The sequence below is a fragment of the Haemaphysalis longicornis genome, unplaced genomic scaffold (assembly GCF_048455015.1).
Source record: "Haemaphysalis longicornis isolate Haplotype H1 unplaced genomic scaffold, Haemaphysalis longicornis Haplotype H1 scaffold_8, whole genome shotgun sequence".
In the NCBI taxonomy this organism is placed as follows: domain Eukaryota; kingdom Metazoa; phylum Arthropoda; class Arachnida; order Ixodida; family Ixodidae; genus Haemaphysalis; species Haemaphysalis longicornis.
The window spans coordinates 63,824,831-63,842,442 of NW_027526445.1; the positions used below are offsets into that span (position 1 = coordinate 63,824,831).

General features: G+C 46.3%; 1 protein-coding gene across 1 annotated transcript; it reads left to right on the forward strand.

The window, feature by feature from the left end:
* Positions 1-97: 97 nt before the first annotated feature.
* On the forward strand, positions 98-11,498 carry LOC144149476 (uncharacterized). The gene is made up of 10 exons (XM_077681050.1): positions 98-363; positions 1,544-1,660; positions 3,842-3,934; positions 4,251-4,454; positions 6,108-6,194; positions 7,604-7,654; positions 8,808-8,866; positions 9,785-10,007; positions 11,015-11,131; positions 11,404-11,498. Exons 1-9 carry the CDS (start codon positions 168-170, stop codon positions 11,125-11,127), a joined length of 1,143 nt encoding a protein of 380 aa, XP_077537176.1. The 5' UTR covers positions 98-167; the 3' UTR covers positions 11,128-11,131; positions 11,404-11,498.
* Positions 11,499-17,612: the final 6,114 nt, after the last annotated feature.

The window sequence follows — 17,612 nt, forward strand, 5'->3', positions numbered from 1 at the left end:
TACATATAGCATTATCCAAAGTAAAACTAGAAAATGGGCCTTGTGTGGATGTTACAAGTCTCCCTGTCTGCATTATTCATTAATAGATGCGCCGAGACAGACAAGAAGGAAACAGATTGCTGAAGCATCTCAGAGCAGAGGCAGCGTATGAAAATGAGGGAGACCTCATGTTTGGAGCAGACCTGCAAAATGAGCCGGACCAAACGGAAGACCCTGACGAAGAAGTAAAACTACGGCGGGAAGCGGTGCAGGAGCTGCCAAAGCTCAAAAGGGACCTGGAACAAGCACGGGAGGAGGTGGAGACGTTGCGCAAGTTGAACAGAGATCTGCAGCAATTGCTCTGCGAAAAACGTTTTCACCATGGTACGCAAGCGATATCTGGCCTAATGTTGGTTTTTGTGCATACTGTGATTTTCTTCATCTATGTACTGACCTGGCTAGTGCTGGCTTCTAAGTAGATTTCGCTGTTGTCTACGAGAGCACTAAGTTCGTTACTTGCGTTGTTTTTCATTCTAAATAATACAGACTGTTCAGGCCTTTTAGATGCGACGCTGAGAGGAGCATCTCTTGCCGGCGGCCCTGTCCTGCGTCTGTTGTCGTCGTCCGCGTCCGCACAGCTGCGTCTCTTCTCCGCTCACCCACTCTCCTATCGCCGTGATAGCGCGCCCTCTCCCCAACATCTGTTGCGCGCGCAGTGCAGCGCGCTCTCTCACTCCGCCGATGGGTGGCGCTGCGCGCGGCGCAAGCACGCTGTGTGCATGTGCAGCACCCTCTCTTTCCGCGGTCTCCTCTCCTTCGGGCGCGCTGCGCATACAAGCAGAGTGCCGCGCTCCGGCCGGTCTCTGTCGACGGTCGTCCGCACTACGCTCTCTCTCTCGCATTACCCGACGATTGCTCACGCAATTCCAGTAATCGACCCAATGGAAACGCACAATGGAACCCCCTTCAGCGTTGCATCACACCAGGGTTCCCGCGAGGGGAGGTGGGCGTAATTTGTTTTACAATTAGCTGTCGGGAATGTGTGAAGAGTTTCAATGTATGTTAGTGTCGCTGCATTAATGTTTTATCAGCACTCTGGCGTGTGTGACACATGGGCTTGAAATTAAAGAAAAGCATGAGGGGGAATTTCAAGTTTGGGTTTTACGTATTGAGGCTATTTTGGGCTGTAAGGTTCATGTATCGTAGTGCAGGCCTGTAAAGTACTTTGGACAACATGCCTCAGGTTCTTCACAGAGTGCTGAAATCTTCCACACTACCGTCCTGGTTCTTGCCACCAACAGAAAAAAAAACAAGTCGCTTTAGCTGGCAATGAACCACCATTATTTGTTCTGCTGTGCCTTTTGCTGGTGCACCTGGTTATGATCAGAGACGGAATGATGAAGGTATTATGAAATAAGCATACAAGGATTGAAAGTCTGCAAAAGTTCATTGTTTGGTTTGGATTGGACATTGTGATAGCTGTGCACTTCAGAGAAACTGCAGAGTACAATCTGCTCAAGCAGTATTGTACACTGACATTGCCCATGCTCCTGCTATGCTGCAGTGCGCACTATTACCTTCGACGAACCGGCACGTGTCACTGACAACTCGAGCACCTCTGGCTGCATGTCAACCCGGCCGAAGGAACCCACCAGCAGCACGGCACCTTCTGCACTGACCGGTAAGGTTGCAAATGCGATTTTCTGTTTTTTGTCAGGGGGAATTTGTTGCCTTGATATCTGAGAATGTAATTTGAACCTAACAAGATTTTGAGTGTCTTTGTTCAGTCTAAGTACAGAAAGGGCATTTTTAAAATGGCCACAAAGACAGAAAAAAAGTTAGTTCATTAAAAAGTGTTTTATCCCAATAACAATGATGCCACTCTTATCGCAAATCTCAAACAAATAACCGCGATTTCGGTAAAATATATGCAGAAGTTTCAACTCCCCATGTGGCGTCACAGAAAATTGTTTGTTATTGGCAGCTGCCGACCTAAGCCTCTGCTAGATGTGCAAAATATGAATTTTGAAATGCAGAAATGAAAACGAAACCGATGTAACATTTGTGAATGGTCCCGTTGCAACATGGCCTAGAACGATGTGCTATGGCAGCTAAACGGCCTAAAGTCAAAACCTAACTTTGCAAACGGTCGCTACTTAATATTTTTAACCAAATTTACTAAACATTACTGGCGCAGAGCAACCTGTCTCCCGGTTCAATACCACTCACCATTTGCTCACACAGTTCATGCAAGTTAGTCCCAGAAATTACATTTCTGTTTGATAAATGAAAACGAAACGTTTTTTTTTTAAATTCATTGTTTAAGCTAGCTCAAATAGCTTTACCTGTTACAGAAACGCCATGAACAGTTTGAAAAAGGGCGCCAAAATTGTCGTTTTAATGGAACGGTTTTTCATAGCCGCCGTAATGAAAGAGTGAAAGCTGGGTGTTTTCGCTCAGTAAATAAACCTACATGACAGTGCAGCTCTGAAAAAGGTGACCAGCAACTTGAGATGCGAAACGACGGAGAGAATTGCTTTATTTCTTTGAAAGCTCTTCATTTTAAACTTCAGTAATGCGAATACATCGATAATTAAAACTGTACAATTTGGTCCGGCCAAGTCTCCATAGAAGTCTATGCATAAGGAAGCCTGTTAATTTGAACAAAGGCAGGTTCTGCCACGGGAAATTGGAAGTACGGGCCATGGTGTCAGCGACTTGGCATCTGACACATGGCAGGGAAATGCACTCGCTGCCTATGCACAAGACTGTGTCCCCTAGTATTGTAATTAAGGAAGAAGGAAGAGAGAAGATGAAATGGGAAAAAACCGATTTTCCAGGTAAAATTGGGTAAAATTCTAGTCTTCATTGCTGATGACATGGCTGTGGACAGAGTGCGCTGGTGTGGTGTGTTGACAGATGAAATAATTGCTCAGGTCAGAAGCACCTTCTGCCGCCACTGTATATTTATTTGCTTGTTAGATCACAAAGTGCTGGATGTGACCTTCAAGGGCAAAAGGCAGACACCAATTACGGACGTAAAGGAGCACCAACACGAAATTTCAAAGCTGAGATAACTACTTAAATATGCTTCCTCTTTATCAGGAGATATCTCCCAGCAAGTTTCAGCAGCAACCGTTCGGCATAACATATTTTAAATCCACTTTAATCTTCGCCCGCACAAGAAAGCTCACAGCGCCCGGGCTGACATGACATCATCTGCTACTTGCCCCATACTGTCGATGTCAAGGCTCCCGTGACGAAGGCGACGTGCTGGCTGTGGTTGGTGCGCACTGCTCCGGCGTGTGTACACGTCATGGTTTTGGGACTGGCGTCATGCTGCCCGGGCATGTGGGGACGGTGAAGACCTCGGCTGGTCTGGGTGCACGCGTGCGCTCGCATGCGCGTCCAGAGCGGCAGCGGTACGGCAAGAATGGTGGCCGCTCGGTGTCCGTTTTGTTGAAACCGAAACTGACACGAATAAATGACGCCGTTAATGAATGCTTCTGCTGCGCTCGACCGTCTAATGTGTCAGTATATGATTAGTGGTCTGGTAGGCGAAAAAACTTAATACCAAAATTTCGTGTTGGCACTCCATTAACCAAGAAATTCTTTGCCTTTCTGCTTCACAGTTGCAGTTGGTTGTATTCAAACTTTGACGGCTTCCCTTTACATTTGAATGAACAAGCTTTCACTGTGTAAGCGATGATGTACGTGAATTTCAAAATTGGAACCGAGAGTATGTAATGAACGCGAAATAGTGCAAGGTCACTACAAATTGATAGCTGCAGCTTACACCTGCCGTATTTTACAGTGTGAGCATTGTCCGTGTGCTTCTGCTAAAGTGTGTGAAAATTTTCAGGCACATCTGCTGCAAATGATCGTGGAAAAGGTGAAAGCGCAAGTACACCGGCAGAGGCAACATCAAAGAGAGCAGCATCACTCTCACAGTTTGGTAAGATTATGAATCCGAAATTTTTTTTGTGTGAAAAATGAAATTCCCCTTATATCCGATGCGCCTGCTTGAACCCAACAAAGTAGGTTCTATCCAGCTCCACGAAAGGTGCGCTCGTATAGAAACACTTCAGTAGACGTTGGCTGTTGTGCTTGTTATATTTTTTAGTGAACAATCGGGGCAGGAGGAAACTGGACTGGTTGATTCTAGAAATACTGACATTTGCAGCTTGAAAATGTAGTTTTTCGTGGGAAGGTTGGAGGGGAAGGCATTGCAAGTCTGGAATGGTTGAAGTGATCATGTGCAATTTTTGCAGCATTTTCTGCACGTGCCACTGGAACGGGGGCCGGATTGAGCCGGAATGTGCCACCACCCGCTGTGCCACCACCAGCTGTGCCACCACCGGCTGTGGCACCACCGGCTGTGGCACCACCTGCTGTGCCACCACCGGCTGTGCCACCACCGGCTGTTCCACCACCTGCTGTGCCACGCAGTGATGAAACAGTGCCTACACCATCTGGTAACATCATTGCTTTGTCTTAGTGCACCTGTGCTGCTTTTCTAGAAACTATTGTACCGAATGCTCAAAGCCAATTAATATTAGTGTTTTTTTCTATTGTCACAAAATGGATAAGGGGAAATGTCGAACAGAACTAAGTCAATAGTGCCATTCGCAATCTGTGCTTGTGGCTTTGTATTTTTAGTTAAGGGTGACGTCAGAGTTGGTGGCTGCCTAGCTGTTTCAATGCTTTGACCTAACTAGCTTTGACCTTACCTCTAAGTAAAATAACTGCTCAAATTCCATTTCACCGTTACATTGAGGCTCGTTAGGTAACCCCTTTTCAGCATGCATTAAGCACCATGAACATCACTTCAGTCTCTCTTCACTGCTGTTTTACCCCTAACTTGACCTCACCTCATCCTCCAGCACCAAATTGGTTTGTTAATTTGATATTTTATTCGAATTGCAGGCATTTTTTATGTGCTGAGCAGGCATAGGTACAAGTACAAAAATTATATCCATAAAACGTTTGTGCTGAACATGTCAAGCAGACCTGCTCAAAGAATTGCAGCACGAACATCAGCGGTACTGCCTTTGGAGTAGCTAATTGTTTTTAATGAAAAAATAAAACATATTCAAGAAGTAAAACATTCGCCGCATATCTGCTCCTTTCGTTGTAAATTTCGATGAAAGACTATAGTCTATTGCCAACTGAATGCTTTTCCGAATTAAATGCTTTCCTGCTCACCTCATGCTGTTCCGCTCCCGTCACACTCCTCCCATGATAAACACACTAGAGGTTTGCTCAAGTCAACGTAAATTTACCACGGCACCAGGCCGGGTGCCTCAATGCCAGCACTGCCGTACACCAGAGACACGCGTGGATCAAGGCGCCCTACTTCAAACGTTTCCCTTTACCCTCGTGCATTACAAGCAAAACATGGAACCTTTCATAACTGTTGCCATTTGATTTCTTAAAATGCTACCAGAAGCTATAGTGGCAGGGGCGACAGCAGGAGATGGAGTGAATTTATAAATGAACACTGTAAATATCACTTTTGTATTAATTTTTTGCCTCATATTTGCATGTGTTGTTCTTGTTCAACAATGTTGACAAGTACAAACATTGCCACCGGACTTACACATTAAGTTTTGGCTGTGGGTATGTAAATCTATTGCACAGCTTCTTTTTCATTTTGTCCGGCTGGCTGAATCGAGCCATAGGCAGACAGGCAGACCAAAATTTCTGCGTTTTTGGTAGCCCAAGGAAGACTATTGTCTTTGCATAATTCAAAGCTTTCTTGAATGACAATCTGACAGTGGCATATGGAAGTGGGAAAGGACCCATCATATCCCCCCCCCTTCCTTTTGAACTGTTTGCTAAAGGGGATGGCTTCGTGACAAAAAAAAATATGTGTGGCATTTAGGCCCTAGTCAGCTATATATGACAAAATGCGACATCTCAGCCTACGAAAAGTAGTCCTGGAGCATTCTGGATTTTTAACGACTGCAGTGTTCTTTAAACTGAGCCATGCGGGTGCCAGCGTAAATAGCTTAAAAATTCCCCAGTCAACATAATGACGGAAAAGGGCTTTTATTATTGCACAGTCAGTTTTACTGTTTTCACTAGAGATGTCTGCACTTATCACAGCATTTATGTTATTTTCTCAGGATCAGCACTGGCTGCTTCATCCAGCTGCACAGTGAGCCCTGCTCCCACAGCAGGAAATGTGGCGGCAACAGCCTCGGCTTCAACTGGTAAGATCTAAAAGCCTACTTGGAGGAAAAGTGCTTGGAATGTTCTATATTCAAGCCTGCGTCGTATTACTCAAAAATGATCATGGCGTGCATTATAAATATAGTATTTGCAGCAAAAGTTTATTGTTTAAAATGGTCTAACGTTTTGATTTTTTGGTACAAACTTTTTGCGGTGCGGAAATTTTACCCACTTTCTGGCCATTCCTGTCCTCAACTATTTTGCCAGTTTCTAGCGTCGCAAAGGAAAACAAGGAAAACTTATAGGATATCTATTTTTTCTCTTGCATTCTGCTTGCAACTCTTTTACCGTTGTTTGAGCTGCATGTGAAACCGCTAGAAGCATTCTCCTGGGTGCAGGTTTTTTGCAGAACCCTCCAGCGTTTCTGCAGGTTTTGGAGAAAAACAGTCCCTCATGCCTCCTTTTGTTTTTCTATCGCTACAAACAGCACAGTCCTTGCTGCTTCAGCCTAGGAGCTTGTAGATGAAATGGCTCGTCCTATCTAGCCTTTTCTCGCACCTCATACATGCACATGGGCCCCGCGTTTGGCTCAAACCCTCAGATCACCCAGCAGCTGCCAATTCAGGCTGCGGCAATACTGCAAGTTTCGCTGCTCTTTCTCGCCATGATTCTGCAGCTCTGTGTGCCTCCAAATAAAGCTGTTGACAATCAAAACCTCTAGATGACAGGAAAAATGCTTCTATTACCATTTTATTGTCCCTCTACTAGATGCATAACTCGCAGAGTAACGATCTGCATAGGGCTGTTTCCCACCACCGTCACAGATCTTCGTTGCATGCTTTTGTCGAATAACTCGCAACTAACTGATAATGGCACGCAATTCTCTCCCTCTTAAAAGTCATTGTCGCCTTTACTAAGTGCACCCCTGTAGAATGCACGCAACGAGAAAGTGGCCATGCTTTTCAGTGAACAGCGCACATGTTAAAGCGCTCTAAAATCCAAAAGGCCCGTTCTGAACATTGTGCTGCACTCTAGTGTGAAAAGAAGAAATCTTCAACAAATGTCACATATCCCTCAAGAGATGGCACATCATGTATATAAAGAATGCAGGCACATCACAGCGAGAAAAACCGTGAAACTTAATCTTGAACGCCCAAGCCAGATGTGGCCCGACAGCGGACCGCTACGGCCGTAATGCCTTCTCGGGCAGGACCTGACAACAAACTACAAAGGGTTAAGGACCATCTATTTCTGTTATAAACTTTACAGTGATGGGGCTGTACTTGAACTTGGATGTGGTTTTGTTGTTGCTTTTGTGCTGCACGTACTCCAAAAAAATGTGCACCCATAATAAATTCTTATGGGTCGTCGTTTTAGCATCTTCAAGGCCGCATGTTATTTAGTATCTCAAATGTAATTTGTTCTACTTCCCCACCCCCATCTTTTGAAGGACTTGGCACTGGACTGAAGGCCCCTTTGCTGTCAAAGAAAAAACAAACAGGTATGGGCAGCACATATTCTTTGTAGAAAACCCCACTTTTCGTTGAGGTATACACACATAGGTAATTGGCAAGGTTAGTGGACTGCTTGCAGCCTGGGTGGCTGAGTTCAGTACCTTCCCATCTGTATATGTGCCCAGAATGCTTTTTGCGGCTCAAACTCTTTCTGTTCATTTGTTTACGTAGCTTTGCTACGAAAACACTTTTTTTTTGTGAAAGACGGTGCCACATTTTAACTACAAAAGCATAGAGCAGTAGTGCGTTATGCTCAATCAGCCGTGCTGTTGCCTTTGAGGCTTCCTTCTTCCTTTATGCTGCCTATTTTAAGCAGCCTGATCTGCATATTGAAGATCACTGAATGTTTTGTTTTGACGTACATGTGAAAGTTTCCATTTTCATGCCTTATGGTGGCATGGGGGCAGAAAACTCTTGAACAGAGTGTTCGTAATGCCATTGGTTTGTGCACACAGATAGCTGGGCTACACAATTTTTTATCACTTCTGCTGCTTCACAGCGTGATAAAGAGCTCACATGTAGTTTGGCCGGTGCTTGTGGGTTACTGCTGAATTTTGGTGGGCTGTACGGCCCTTGATTTTTAAATAATATCATGTGAGCACCAACCGGCAGGTGATCAGTGCCTTATCATGGTGAGCAGCAGTGAAATGAGTGAGAGTATTTCGCGTGTACATAACGATCCCGCCAGTGCATCAGTCGTCTGCTAGGCTGCTCCCACAAGCATAACACAACCCCTTTCTGCTGGTACTCAGGTGGCTGTGTTCATCATCATGAATAAAGTTCACGCATTTCGAAATCGTAGTCATCGCATAGCAATGAAGATAGTTGACTAATTATGACCGCCGAAGCATTGAATGGCAACCTACACATTGAAAGTCTTTATGCCTGCCATTGCTTTCACTCCCAACCTTCTTTGTTATTCACCTGGTTTAGTTACTGCATAATATTGTATATGTAACCTGCTGTATATGATTTGTGCCGTCAGGGTTTGTTACTAGAAACTCGAAAGTCTGAAATTTTCATTTTGTACTTCTGCTCCCTACAAAACAGATTTCTTTCTTTTGTGGTCTGCTAGCAGCTACGTTGTGTTAGAAATGCCTGTGTGTATCATGCTAACAGTTGCTGTTTTTCACTTTGCAGCTTTGGGAATTCCTGATGACATCGACAGCACTTGTGGGCAAGTGAACGAGGCTGGTGATGTAAGTGTATTGTTGGTTGTTCCGATGTGTTTCCGTTGTTTGAAATGTATCAAAGTACCTATTAAAATTTTAATGGGTGCTATGCTATACCTGACTGCTTATGCGAGCATCTAGTGAAGTGTGTTGGCATGGACGGGCTTCAAACGGGTGGTGCTAGGAAAATTTACTATTTTTTTCTAAACTATTTTATTCATAAATACAAGGGTGGTGTGGGATATTAGGGTGTTTTTATTCTGCTGGCCCATATGATGTCACTCCTGCCCATAGAACGTCACTTAGATGCGAAATATAAGTGTGTTAACACTCCTCCCATATTTTCAGTTAAGTGCCGTACTTGGTTTGAATGGAGGTGGGTGAGGTACTGGAGCCTAGTTCTTTTAAATTAAGCAAAGTTGTATTTTGCTTTTATGGTCCCTATAACTTGTAGCTAGGGTTTGCAGTGCTTACGAATAGTTATGCCTGACTTGGTACGTCTTTGTTTTTGCAGTGGATTTGTTTCATTCTTGTGACAATCGTGTGCACCGCAGTTTCAATTCATTTATGGCATCCTTAAAGGCCTGAGGGCATTATATAAGTTCCAGATTACTATTTGTGATCATACCCGCCGCGATGGCTCGGTGGCTAAGGCGTTGCGCTGCTCAGCACGAGGTCGCGGGTTCGATTCCCAGCCGCGGCGGCCGCTTTTCTGATGGAGGCTAAAAGCAAAAACGCCTGCGTGTACGAGATTTCGGCGCACGTTAAGGATCCCAGGTGGTCGAAATTAATCCGGAGCCCTCCACTACGGCGCGCCTCATCGCCGGCGTTGCGTCGGCGCATTAAACCCTACTATCAATCAATCAACTATTTGTGATCATGCGTTGACAGCTGCCTGCAGGTTTGGAATTCCTTTGCACATATTGAGCCACTCCTTGTTTGCAGGTACACCTGGGGCACGGGGTCTACATCGGCCACTCAACGTGGGTCAGCCTTATGTCCCCACCAGCGGACAGTACGTTTTGTAAACGGCTTGCAGTGGCTCTTTGGGGACCGGAAGTCCTCGCAAAGAGGAGCCTGACGGGCAGCGCGTCAAACAAAGCGGTGTCCAAAGGCAACAAAACCACTTTCAAAGCCCTCTCGCCGCTGAAGCTGGCTGGGATGTCATGTAGGTGTATACAATTTTTTTTGTGTTAAAAATATCAATGTTCGCGCTGTGTCTATGTGCACCCATAGCATGCACCAATTCGCAACTTAGCACCAATTAAAAATATAAAATAACTATTGTTTTGGGCATTGAGCCAAGTCATGCTGGCTTTGTTTCTTGCTTACCAGCACTTAAACAGTGAATATTGCATGTGCATGTTTGACGGGTATTTGAATAATTTTTCTTGTGTCTTGTGCTTACATTGACTATGTTGGGATGGTTTTATTGTGCCCCTAATTGTAAAGCACAGTTAAGTAGAAAAATTTAAAAAAAAATTTGTCGCCGATTCTGTGGCGTGTGTGCAAAGCATTACACCGTGCACCTGGCAGAAGATATCTTACTTGATGCACGCAATTGTACCAGCAAAAATTCTTCGTCCTTCATAAACTTTCTTATCTAGCTCCTGCTGGAATTAAATATTCAGTGCCTTGACCTTCATAGTTTTGAATGCGAGTGGCCGTTGGTTCATTCTCTGCTTATTCGTGAATACTACGTGGAAGTGTTCGTGCTCTCAACAATGTTTATGCTAAGGGCCAGTGAAACCTTGCGTGAAAATATAGGTCTGCTTTATTTACGCAAATCACGTACCCATGTCTTCGGAAGATGCACTGACAAAGATCTGCTCTATATGCAGTTGTACCTGTGGAAGTATAACCACTGAAATGGGGGGGTGGGGCAATCACAGTAGAACACGTGGAACAATTGGCTAAGGTATGTCCATGAAGGAATGGGCATATCAAAATTTATTCCAGGATGTATATGGATTGTTTTGGATTAGGTAAAGTTGGATTTCGGGAGGAGTTCGTTTCATAGCAATGCTGCTGGTTGCTTTGGAGCCAGCTTCGGTGTGGCGCCCAATAGTAATGCACGCACAAACTTGAAGGCTACATTTAGGAAAAGAGGTGCGCATTAGAATCATGCAAATGCAGTACATAGCTGGCGCTCTGTTTTTTGCTTGCCTTTTTCAGCGGCTTTCTGGACCTACCTGGAGGAACAAAATTGCCCCACCGAGGAGCGCTTCAAGCGGCACAAGCTTCTGAGCCGGTATCTGGCTCAGAAGTGCTCGGACCTGCGCCGCTAAGTTGGTAAGGAATGCTAATGCCCATGGTGTTTCTTTTACCAAAAGTGCTTTAACATAAACGGTTATGGCGGGGAAGCTTTATGCGTTTTAATGTTTCTTGGTTTCACTTTGTATTGATTGTATTGCTCGTCTTTTTTTTAAGTAGCACATAGTGGGGCAGTGTAGTTGCAGAAAGCGGCCCTTGAATGAGATGCTTTTTGCCAAAAAACCGTGTACCACTGAAAGTCATTTTGCACACCTTTATGGTTAAAACGCTTGTTTGTTTTTTAAATGCAGGGTTCATGGTGCAAAACTGTGCTCGACAAGTGAAGCCATGGCAGTGCCCAGAAACTGTTGTAAAGAGTGGAAAATAAAATGAATAAGTACCGCAAACTGCTTTTTTTTTCGGACTGTGATCAGGCATGTGCAGTCTGCGTAACATCAAACTTTTGGATTGCATGCGTGAATGTACCACTTTTTGCATTGCTTACATTGCCTTTTGGTACAGCTTCCTGAAATCAGTTATTCACTGAAAACAATTTTAAGCTTCTACCAGAAAGGCGAGAATGCCCACAAATGCTTGTTTCTTGTACATATTTTTATTGAAATTGTTACGCATATCCTGCATACTTCAGGTACCTAATAGAAAAAGCATCATGGGAAGTAAATTTCTTATGCGAAACAAGTTGAAATTCGAGACATGACAAGATTTACTACAAAAACAGACATGACAGGATTTACTACAGGACAGGATTTACTACAGACTACAGGACAGGGTTTACTACAGACTACAGGACAGGATTTACTACAGACTACAGGACAGGGTTTACTACATACTACAGGACAGGATTTACTACAGACTACAGGACAGGATTTACTACAGACTACAGGACAGGATTTAGTACAGACTACAGGACAGGATTTACTACAGGACAGGATTTACTACAGACTACAGGACAGGGTTTACTACAGACTACAGAACGTCCCATTCCCTCACAGGATTATTGTGTCGTATTTTTCTGTTGCGTTTTTCGACTGGGTCACTATATTGCAAACGTTAGAATCTTGATGTTGCTTACAATAATACTTAAAGCAAACTGAGCATAGACAACGCTGGCTAAGCAAGTTTCTCTGGTTGAAAGGACGCCTATTTTTCAACAGTGAGGAGGGTGTGGTAATCTCTCTCAACCGTGATTATGCAATTCTTTAAAAGCAGTTTTCACAATGCACACAAGGCCACCACACTGACCGCGTTTCCAAGGCTCAAGCCGAACCGCTACTCAGCGTGCGGACGAATTTGTAAGATAACGCACCCAGGAATACCTTAATCTGAATTCGTTGCCTCTTCGAGAGCAGTGCGTCGTTCAATTGATGTAAACGCGACGCTACAAAAAATGTCCGAGTATCAGCTCGTTCGTTTGAAATGTCGTCAGAGGGCGAGTATTCTGCTTTGCCTGTCAGGTATAGCTTCTGTTACCAGCCCTGCGGACCCGAGGATACCTTGAAATACCTGCAGCGATTGCTGGCTGCGCGCGCGGGTACACGGGCGAACATCTCGGCGATGACTGCAGCGCCGAAGCATAGCGATGAATAGTTGCTTCCTCGCCCGGGAGCTGATGCTGACACCTCTCCTCCTATCCCCTGTACTGAAGAGACGCGGGAGGCTGTGTAAGGAATGGTAAGGGGCAGGGCAGTTACCGTCGCCTCACCGGACATGTGTGTGAACACCACCCTTGGCGTCTTGAGGCGCCAGAGAATAATCGGAAAACCAGCATCCGAGAATACAAGTGTCTTGATCGAGTTACAGGTTCATCGGTCCTTCGGGTCGTTCGTTTAAAAATAAAATACAATTGGCCGGCCAACTCGGTGTACTAGAAACCGGCCATCCGATAGAAAAAAATTCGCTCTAATCCACGCTCTGAAGGTTGTTGGAAAGCAAGGCTTTAAACGACGCCCAAAACGATTGCCAATGCGACGTAACTTGAATTCACACACGTGGTTCTACAAAAAGCGAAACCAGAAATTGCGCCAGCCGTTACGGGGAATACGCGAGGGCGGCGTGCAAAATGCAGCACCAGCGTCGGCCATGTCGAGGGCTAAAGCAGTTGACGCCCCCGCAGCAGCCCGGCAGTGAGTGGGGGAAGAGAAAACGGGGAAGAGGCCTTTTGAAGGTTGAGACAGCGAAACCAAGCCATACTCATTGATAGCTTGGGCCTACAACAGCACGCGACATAAGCGCCGACACCGATACATTTCGATATATGAGCTCAGTGATTCCCATTTATACCGATTTAAACCGTTTATTTAATAAAGTTGGACAATTGCGAGAAAGATAAGGGAACCTTCATAATTTTTATTTATCAAAACCTGTTGCTACGTTCTCCTTTTGCCATACCGGAATCTACCAGAATCTTCCCTACACCTTCTGCTAGACGGAAGAAACCTGGTTTGGATGACCGGCAGGTTTCCCGATGCCTGGCGTGACTCCCTTGTCAAACCCATTCCCAAGCCCGGAAAACCACAAACGACCTTGCAAATCTCAGACCCATACCCCTCACGAGCAACCTCTGTAAACTGGTTGAACACATGGTTCTAGAGAGCCTCAACTGGAAGCTTGAGAAAACTGCTACGTTTCACTCGCATGAAATCTGCTTCCGTCAAGGCGTAAGCACGCAGGATATTCTGCTCATGCTACATCACCAGGTCCTCAGTGCTCACTCAGCGGTACAGACACGCACTGTGGTGGCCGTGGATGTCCGCAAAGCCTACGGCTCCATCCCAAACAGAGCTGTGTTAGATAGCGCAGAAGATGCTGGAGTACGTGGTCATAGGCTCACATTCATCAAGAATTTCTATTACAATCGAACGTACAGGGTGCAAGTGGGAGAAAACATCGGACCGTCTTGCTCAAACAGTGTTGGAATACCCAAGGGTCCAGTCCTCTGGCCTACACTCTTCAATCTCGTAATGGCACGCGTACCGCCATTGCTTGGGGAAATTCCGTCAGTATATTTCGCCATGTATGCTGATGACATCACCATTTGAGCTACGACTAGAGCACCTTGCGAACAGGAGCAAACTGTACAGCTTGGCCTAGATGTCATTAACACATACCTTCAGACAATGGGAATGACTGCGTCTGCCAAAAAAACTGAATATGCCGTAGTTCTCAATGGCCCATTCTTGAAAACCGAGTGTATCCGCAAACTATTTTTTCCTCTCCCAGGCCGGCCAACGGATATATATGAAACCTTCGATCAGGGTTCTAGGGACATACCTTTGCCAATACGGTAAAAGCACGACATGGGTAAAGAAAGTCACCACGCAGTGCAAGTCCTTACTGCATCTCATTCGCCGAATTGCAGGTATAAATTGCGGTACAGCAGAGAAGACGCGGCATCTCGTACGTGCTATAATCGATATACTATGTCCTTAACCGCCAGCAGCAAGAGCAACTAGAGGAGCTTAACCGTGAGGCCATGCGGGTTGTTACCTGGTTGCCGAAATACACAGCTCTAAGTGAGTTTTATGCGCATGGTGGGATGAATTTACTGATGGAATTACCCGAGCCAGCCCTCTCAGCCCAGAGGGACCGCCTTAGCAGCACTAATTCGCGACTTTCCATCATAGACGAGCTTGGGATATTACCCACTATGGCTGTCGGGCTACCCTAGTCACCTGCTCCATGGGCTTTGAGCATTCATTTAACGGATGGCAAGCCGCTTCCTCATGGCATGGGATCCCTGCCTCACAATTCAGCAAGACGGCTCCGCTTTGCCAAGGCGCACAAATTCAGCCTCGTGAATAATTCGCAAGCCACTCACACCATCGTATACACCGGCATGGCGGTGACATCGGTGCCTCCACGAAATATACTTGTGAGGAGGACGAAAGTGGCCTAGTGCACGTTTATGAAGTGGCCTTGGTTGACACCACCCATTGCGTCACCAATGCGGGTCTCCTTACTAATACTGCCGGCGCCGATCCAACAGAAGTTGCTTTACTTGCCGTCCTCCAGGAGGCACAGTGGGCGAGGAATACTTTCGAACCAAGGGGCGTACCCCACAAGCTTTTGCTCTTGTGTGATTCCGCTCCCGCATACATCGGCAGGCTAGTGAGCGGAGCTTCTTCTTCATATCCGGGAATCCTCGCCGACTTGACCGCCCTTTTCCTGGATTTACATACTAACCTCAACATAGCCGCCTTCCTTGCTTGGGTACCCGCCCATTCGAGTATTGAGAACGATGAGTGGGCTCGCAGCGAGGCACGAGCTGCGGCTGGACAGTGAACCTCCCTGATAGCATTGCCCATCAGTAATGCAAGCCCGCCCGATGTAACTGTCAGTAAAGAACTCGCACAACAGCGTCGCCGACAGATACTCCGGTGTCTTGGTGAGGTTAGGGACGACCGCGCTGTAGAGCTTCGGCGCCCTATTCCTCCCCTGCCGGAGGGTTTACCGCGGACAACACAGACGTTGGTTCACCGCCTTGTCACCAACACCGCATTCTCATACGCGCTCCGCCACAAATTCTACGGCAATGACGCTGGCAAAGCACTCTGCGTGCAGTGTCGCGTGCCTGCAACGGCCGCACATTTGGTGTGGGACTGTCACTGTTACGCTGTCTTCCGAGCTCGCACGCTCCATACGCCAGTGTTACGGGGTTGCCATTCCGGAATTGAAATCCCTCCGGATTAATTCCAGCTTTTCGAGCTGCCGGAATGGAGTGGGAATGGAATGAAGACAACGCTTGTAGGAATGAAATGAGAATGGAATTAGGTGCCTCTTGCCCGTAATTTAATGGGAATAGAATGGTGATTATTAGACGACGGCGTTACCATCGCTGGCGCCTTCCCGCCACTTAGTCTGTGGCAATGCCTGCGTCGGTATATCTCAAAGGGATCACCGGAGGCAAAAACGAGAACGAATACCCCCCCCCCCCCCCCCGTTTGAGTAATCAAAACCGTGCAGCCTGCAGCAGCATGTGTTAAAGTGAAGTTCGAGCTCCGCAAGAGCATCTGGCCGGTGGCGACGTTAGGTCGGCTCTTCGTGCTTTGGCGTGCGTTTTGAGGCATAGCTTCCTCTTTACAACTGTTCGTGGCGCCGATTGCGTACCGGCGTCTGGGTGGCAGGGGCCTTGTTCCCAGGCCAGTAGGCGGGTAATAGCATTGAGAAGCAGGGTGGTGGTGAATACGAACGGCGCACATGCGAAGTCGTGATGTTTCTAACAGCGAAGTAATGCTGCAAAATAATGAAGCTACCAACATTATGCGTTCGCGCATGAAACATGAAGCAACGAGTCAACTTCGCGTTCTCATCCCACTCTCCTTGCCCGGCACCCAATGAATAGCTTTGAAGCTTGTAAGTCGACCTGGTAGGCATCTCCCGAAATACTGTGGCAATCTGTAGGCTCTATGTCCGTCTGTTGATTGGGGCTTCGTGGCCACAGTAAATCAAAACAAAGCTAGCAAAAACAAAATTGTGGGTGAGGGCCGTGTGTGCCCGGCACTCGCCATCAGCGTAACAAGCGACCTTCCGATGTGTGACTGAGATTTCTACCTCCAAGCTCTGCTACGGTAGTGGAAAGCTGTGATATACGATTACATTAGATAATAAATATGACAATTCAGTAGACAAGCTTCCACAGGGGGTTTGATTCTTAATGGTAGCGCGCTTGTTGGTGCATGTTTTGACAGCTCGCAGCAGTGCGACACCCTGTCTTGCTTCGGCCCAAAAGTGCGGTCCTCAAATTTAGTTATGCCAAACAGATGTGCGGCCCTCTAATTCAGTTAAACCAACGTGGTTCGCGGTCTGGTTCCTGTGTTTCTGTGCACGTGGCCTTGGCGCCTGGATGCAAACGTACCTGATCACTGAAGTTGTAGTCGTCGGCTTGACAGCTGGAGAGTCGCCACTATTCACGTACGAAGGCCTGATTTCAAAATTTTGGTTAGGTCCTCGTGCATATTGGTTGCGTGTTCATGGAAAGAAACCTTCTGGCCCTAGTTTTTTTATAAGGGCTCCCCTCACGACATGGTTCTGTCACCTTAAATGAGAGGGTCATCAAGAATGTCGTGCATTGAACGGATTGGGCTGAGGTAGTGCAAGGGCAATAAACAAGCGAATAGGAGGTTAAAGTGGACGTGGGGCAACTTCTTGACGGTGAATGCAAAACTGTTAATGGGGTTCGGTGACGCTGCCTATTTGTCTCCCGCGTTGGTACAGTAGCGCTATTACTCAATGCTGTAAATTCAAAGTGAAATTATTCCAGTAAGCATTTACAATGAGTGTACATGTGAGAAAGCTCCGCGCGACATGCCTGTGAGTTATCCTCATCATACTAATTACACTGGTATCATCATCATCACCAGCCTATCTACGCCGACTGCAGGGCAAAGGCCTCTCCTATTATTCTCCAATTACCTCGGTCCTGTGCCAACAGTGACCAATTTATCCCCGCAAACTTCTTAATCTCATCTGCCCATCTAACTTTCTGCTGCCCCCTGCAACG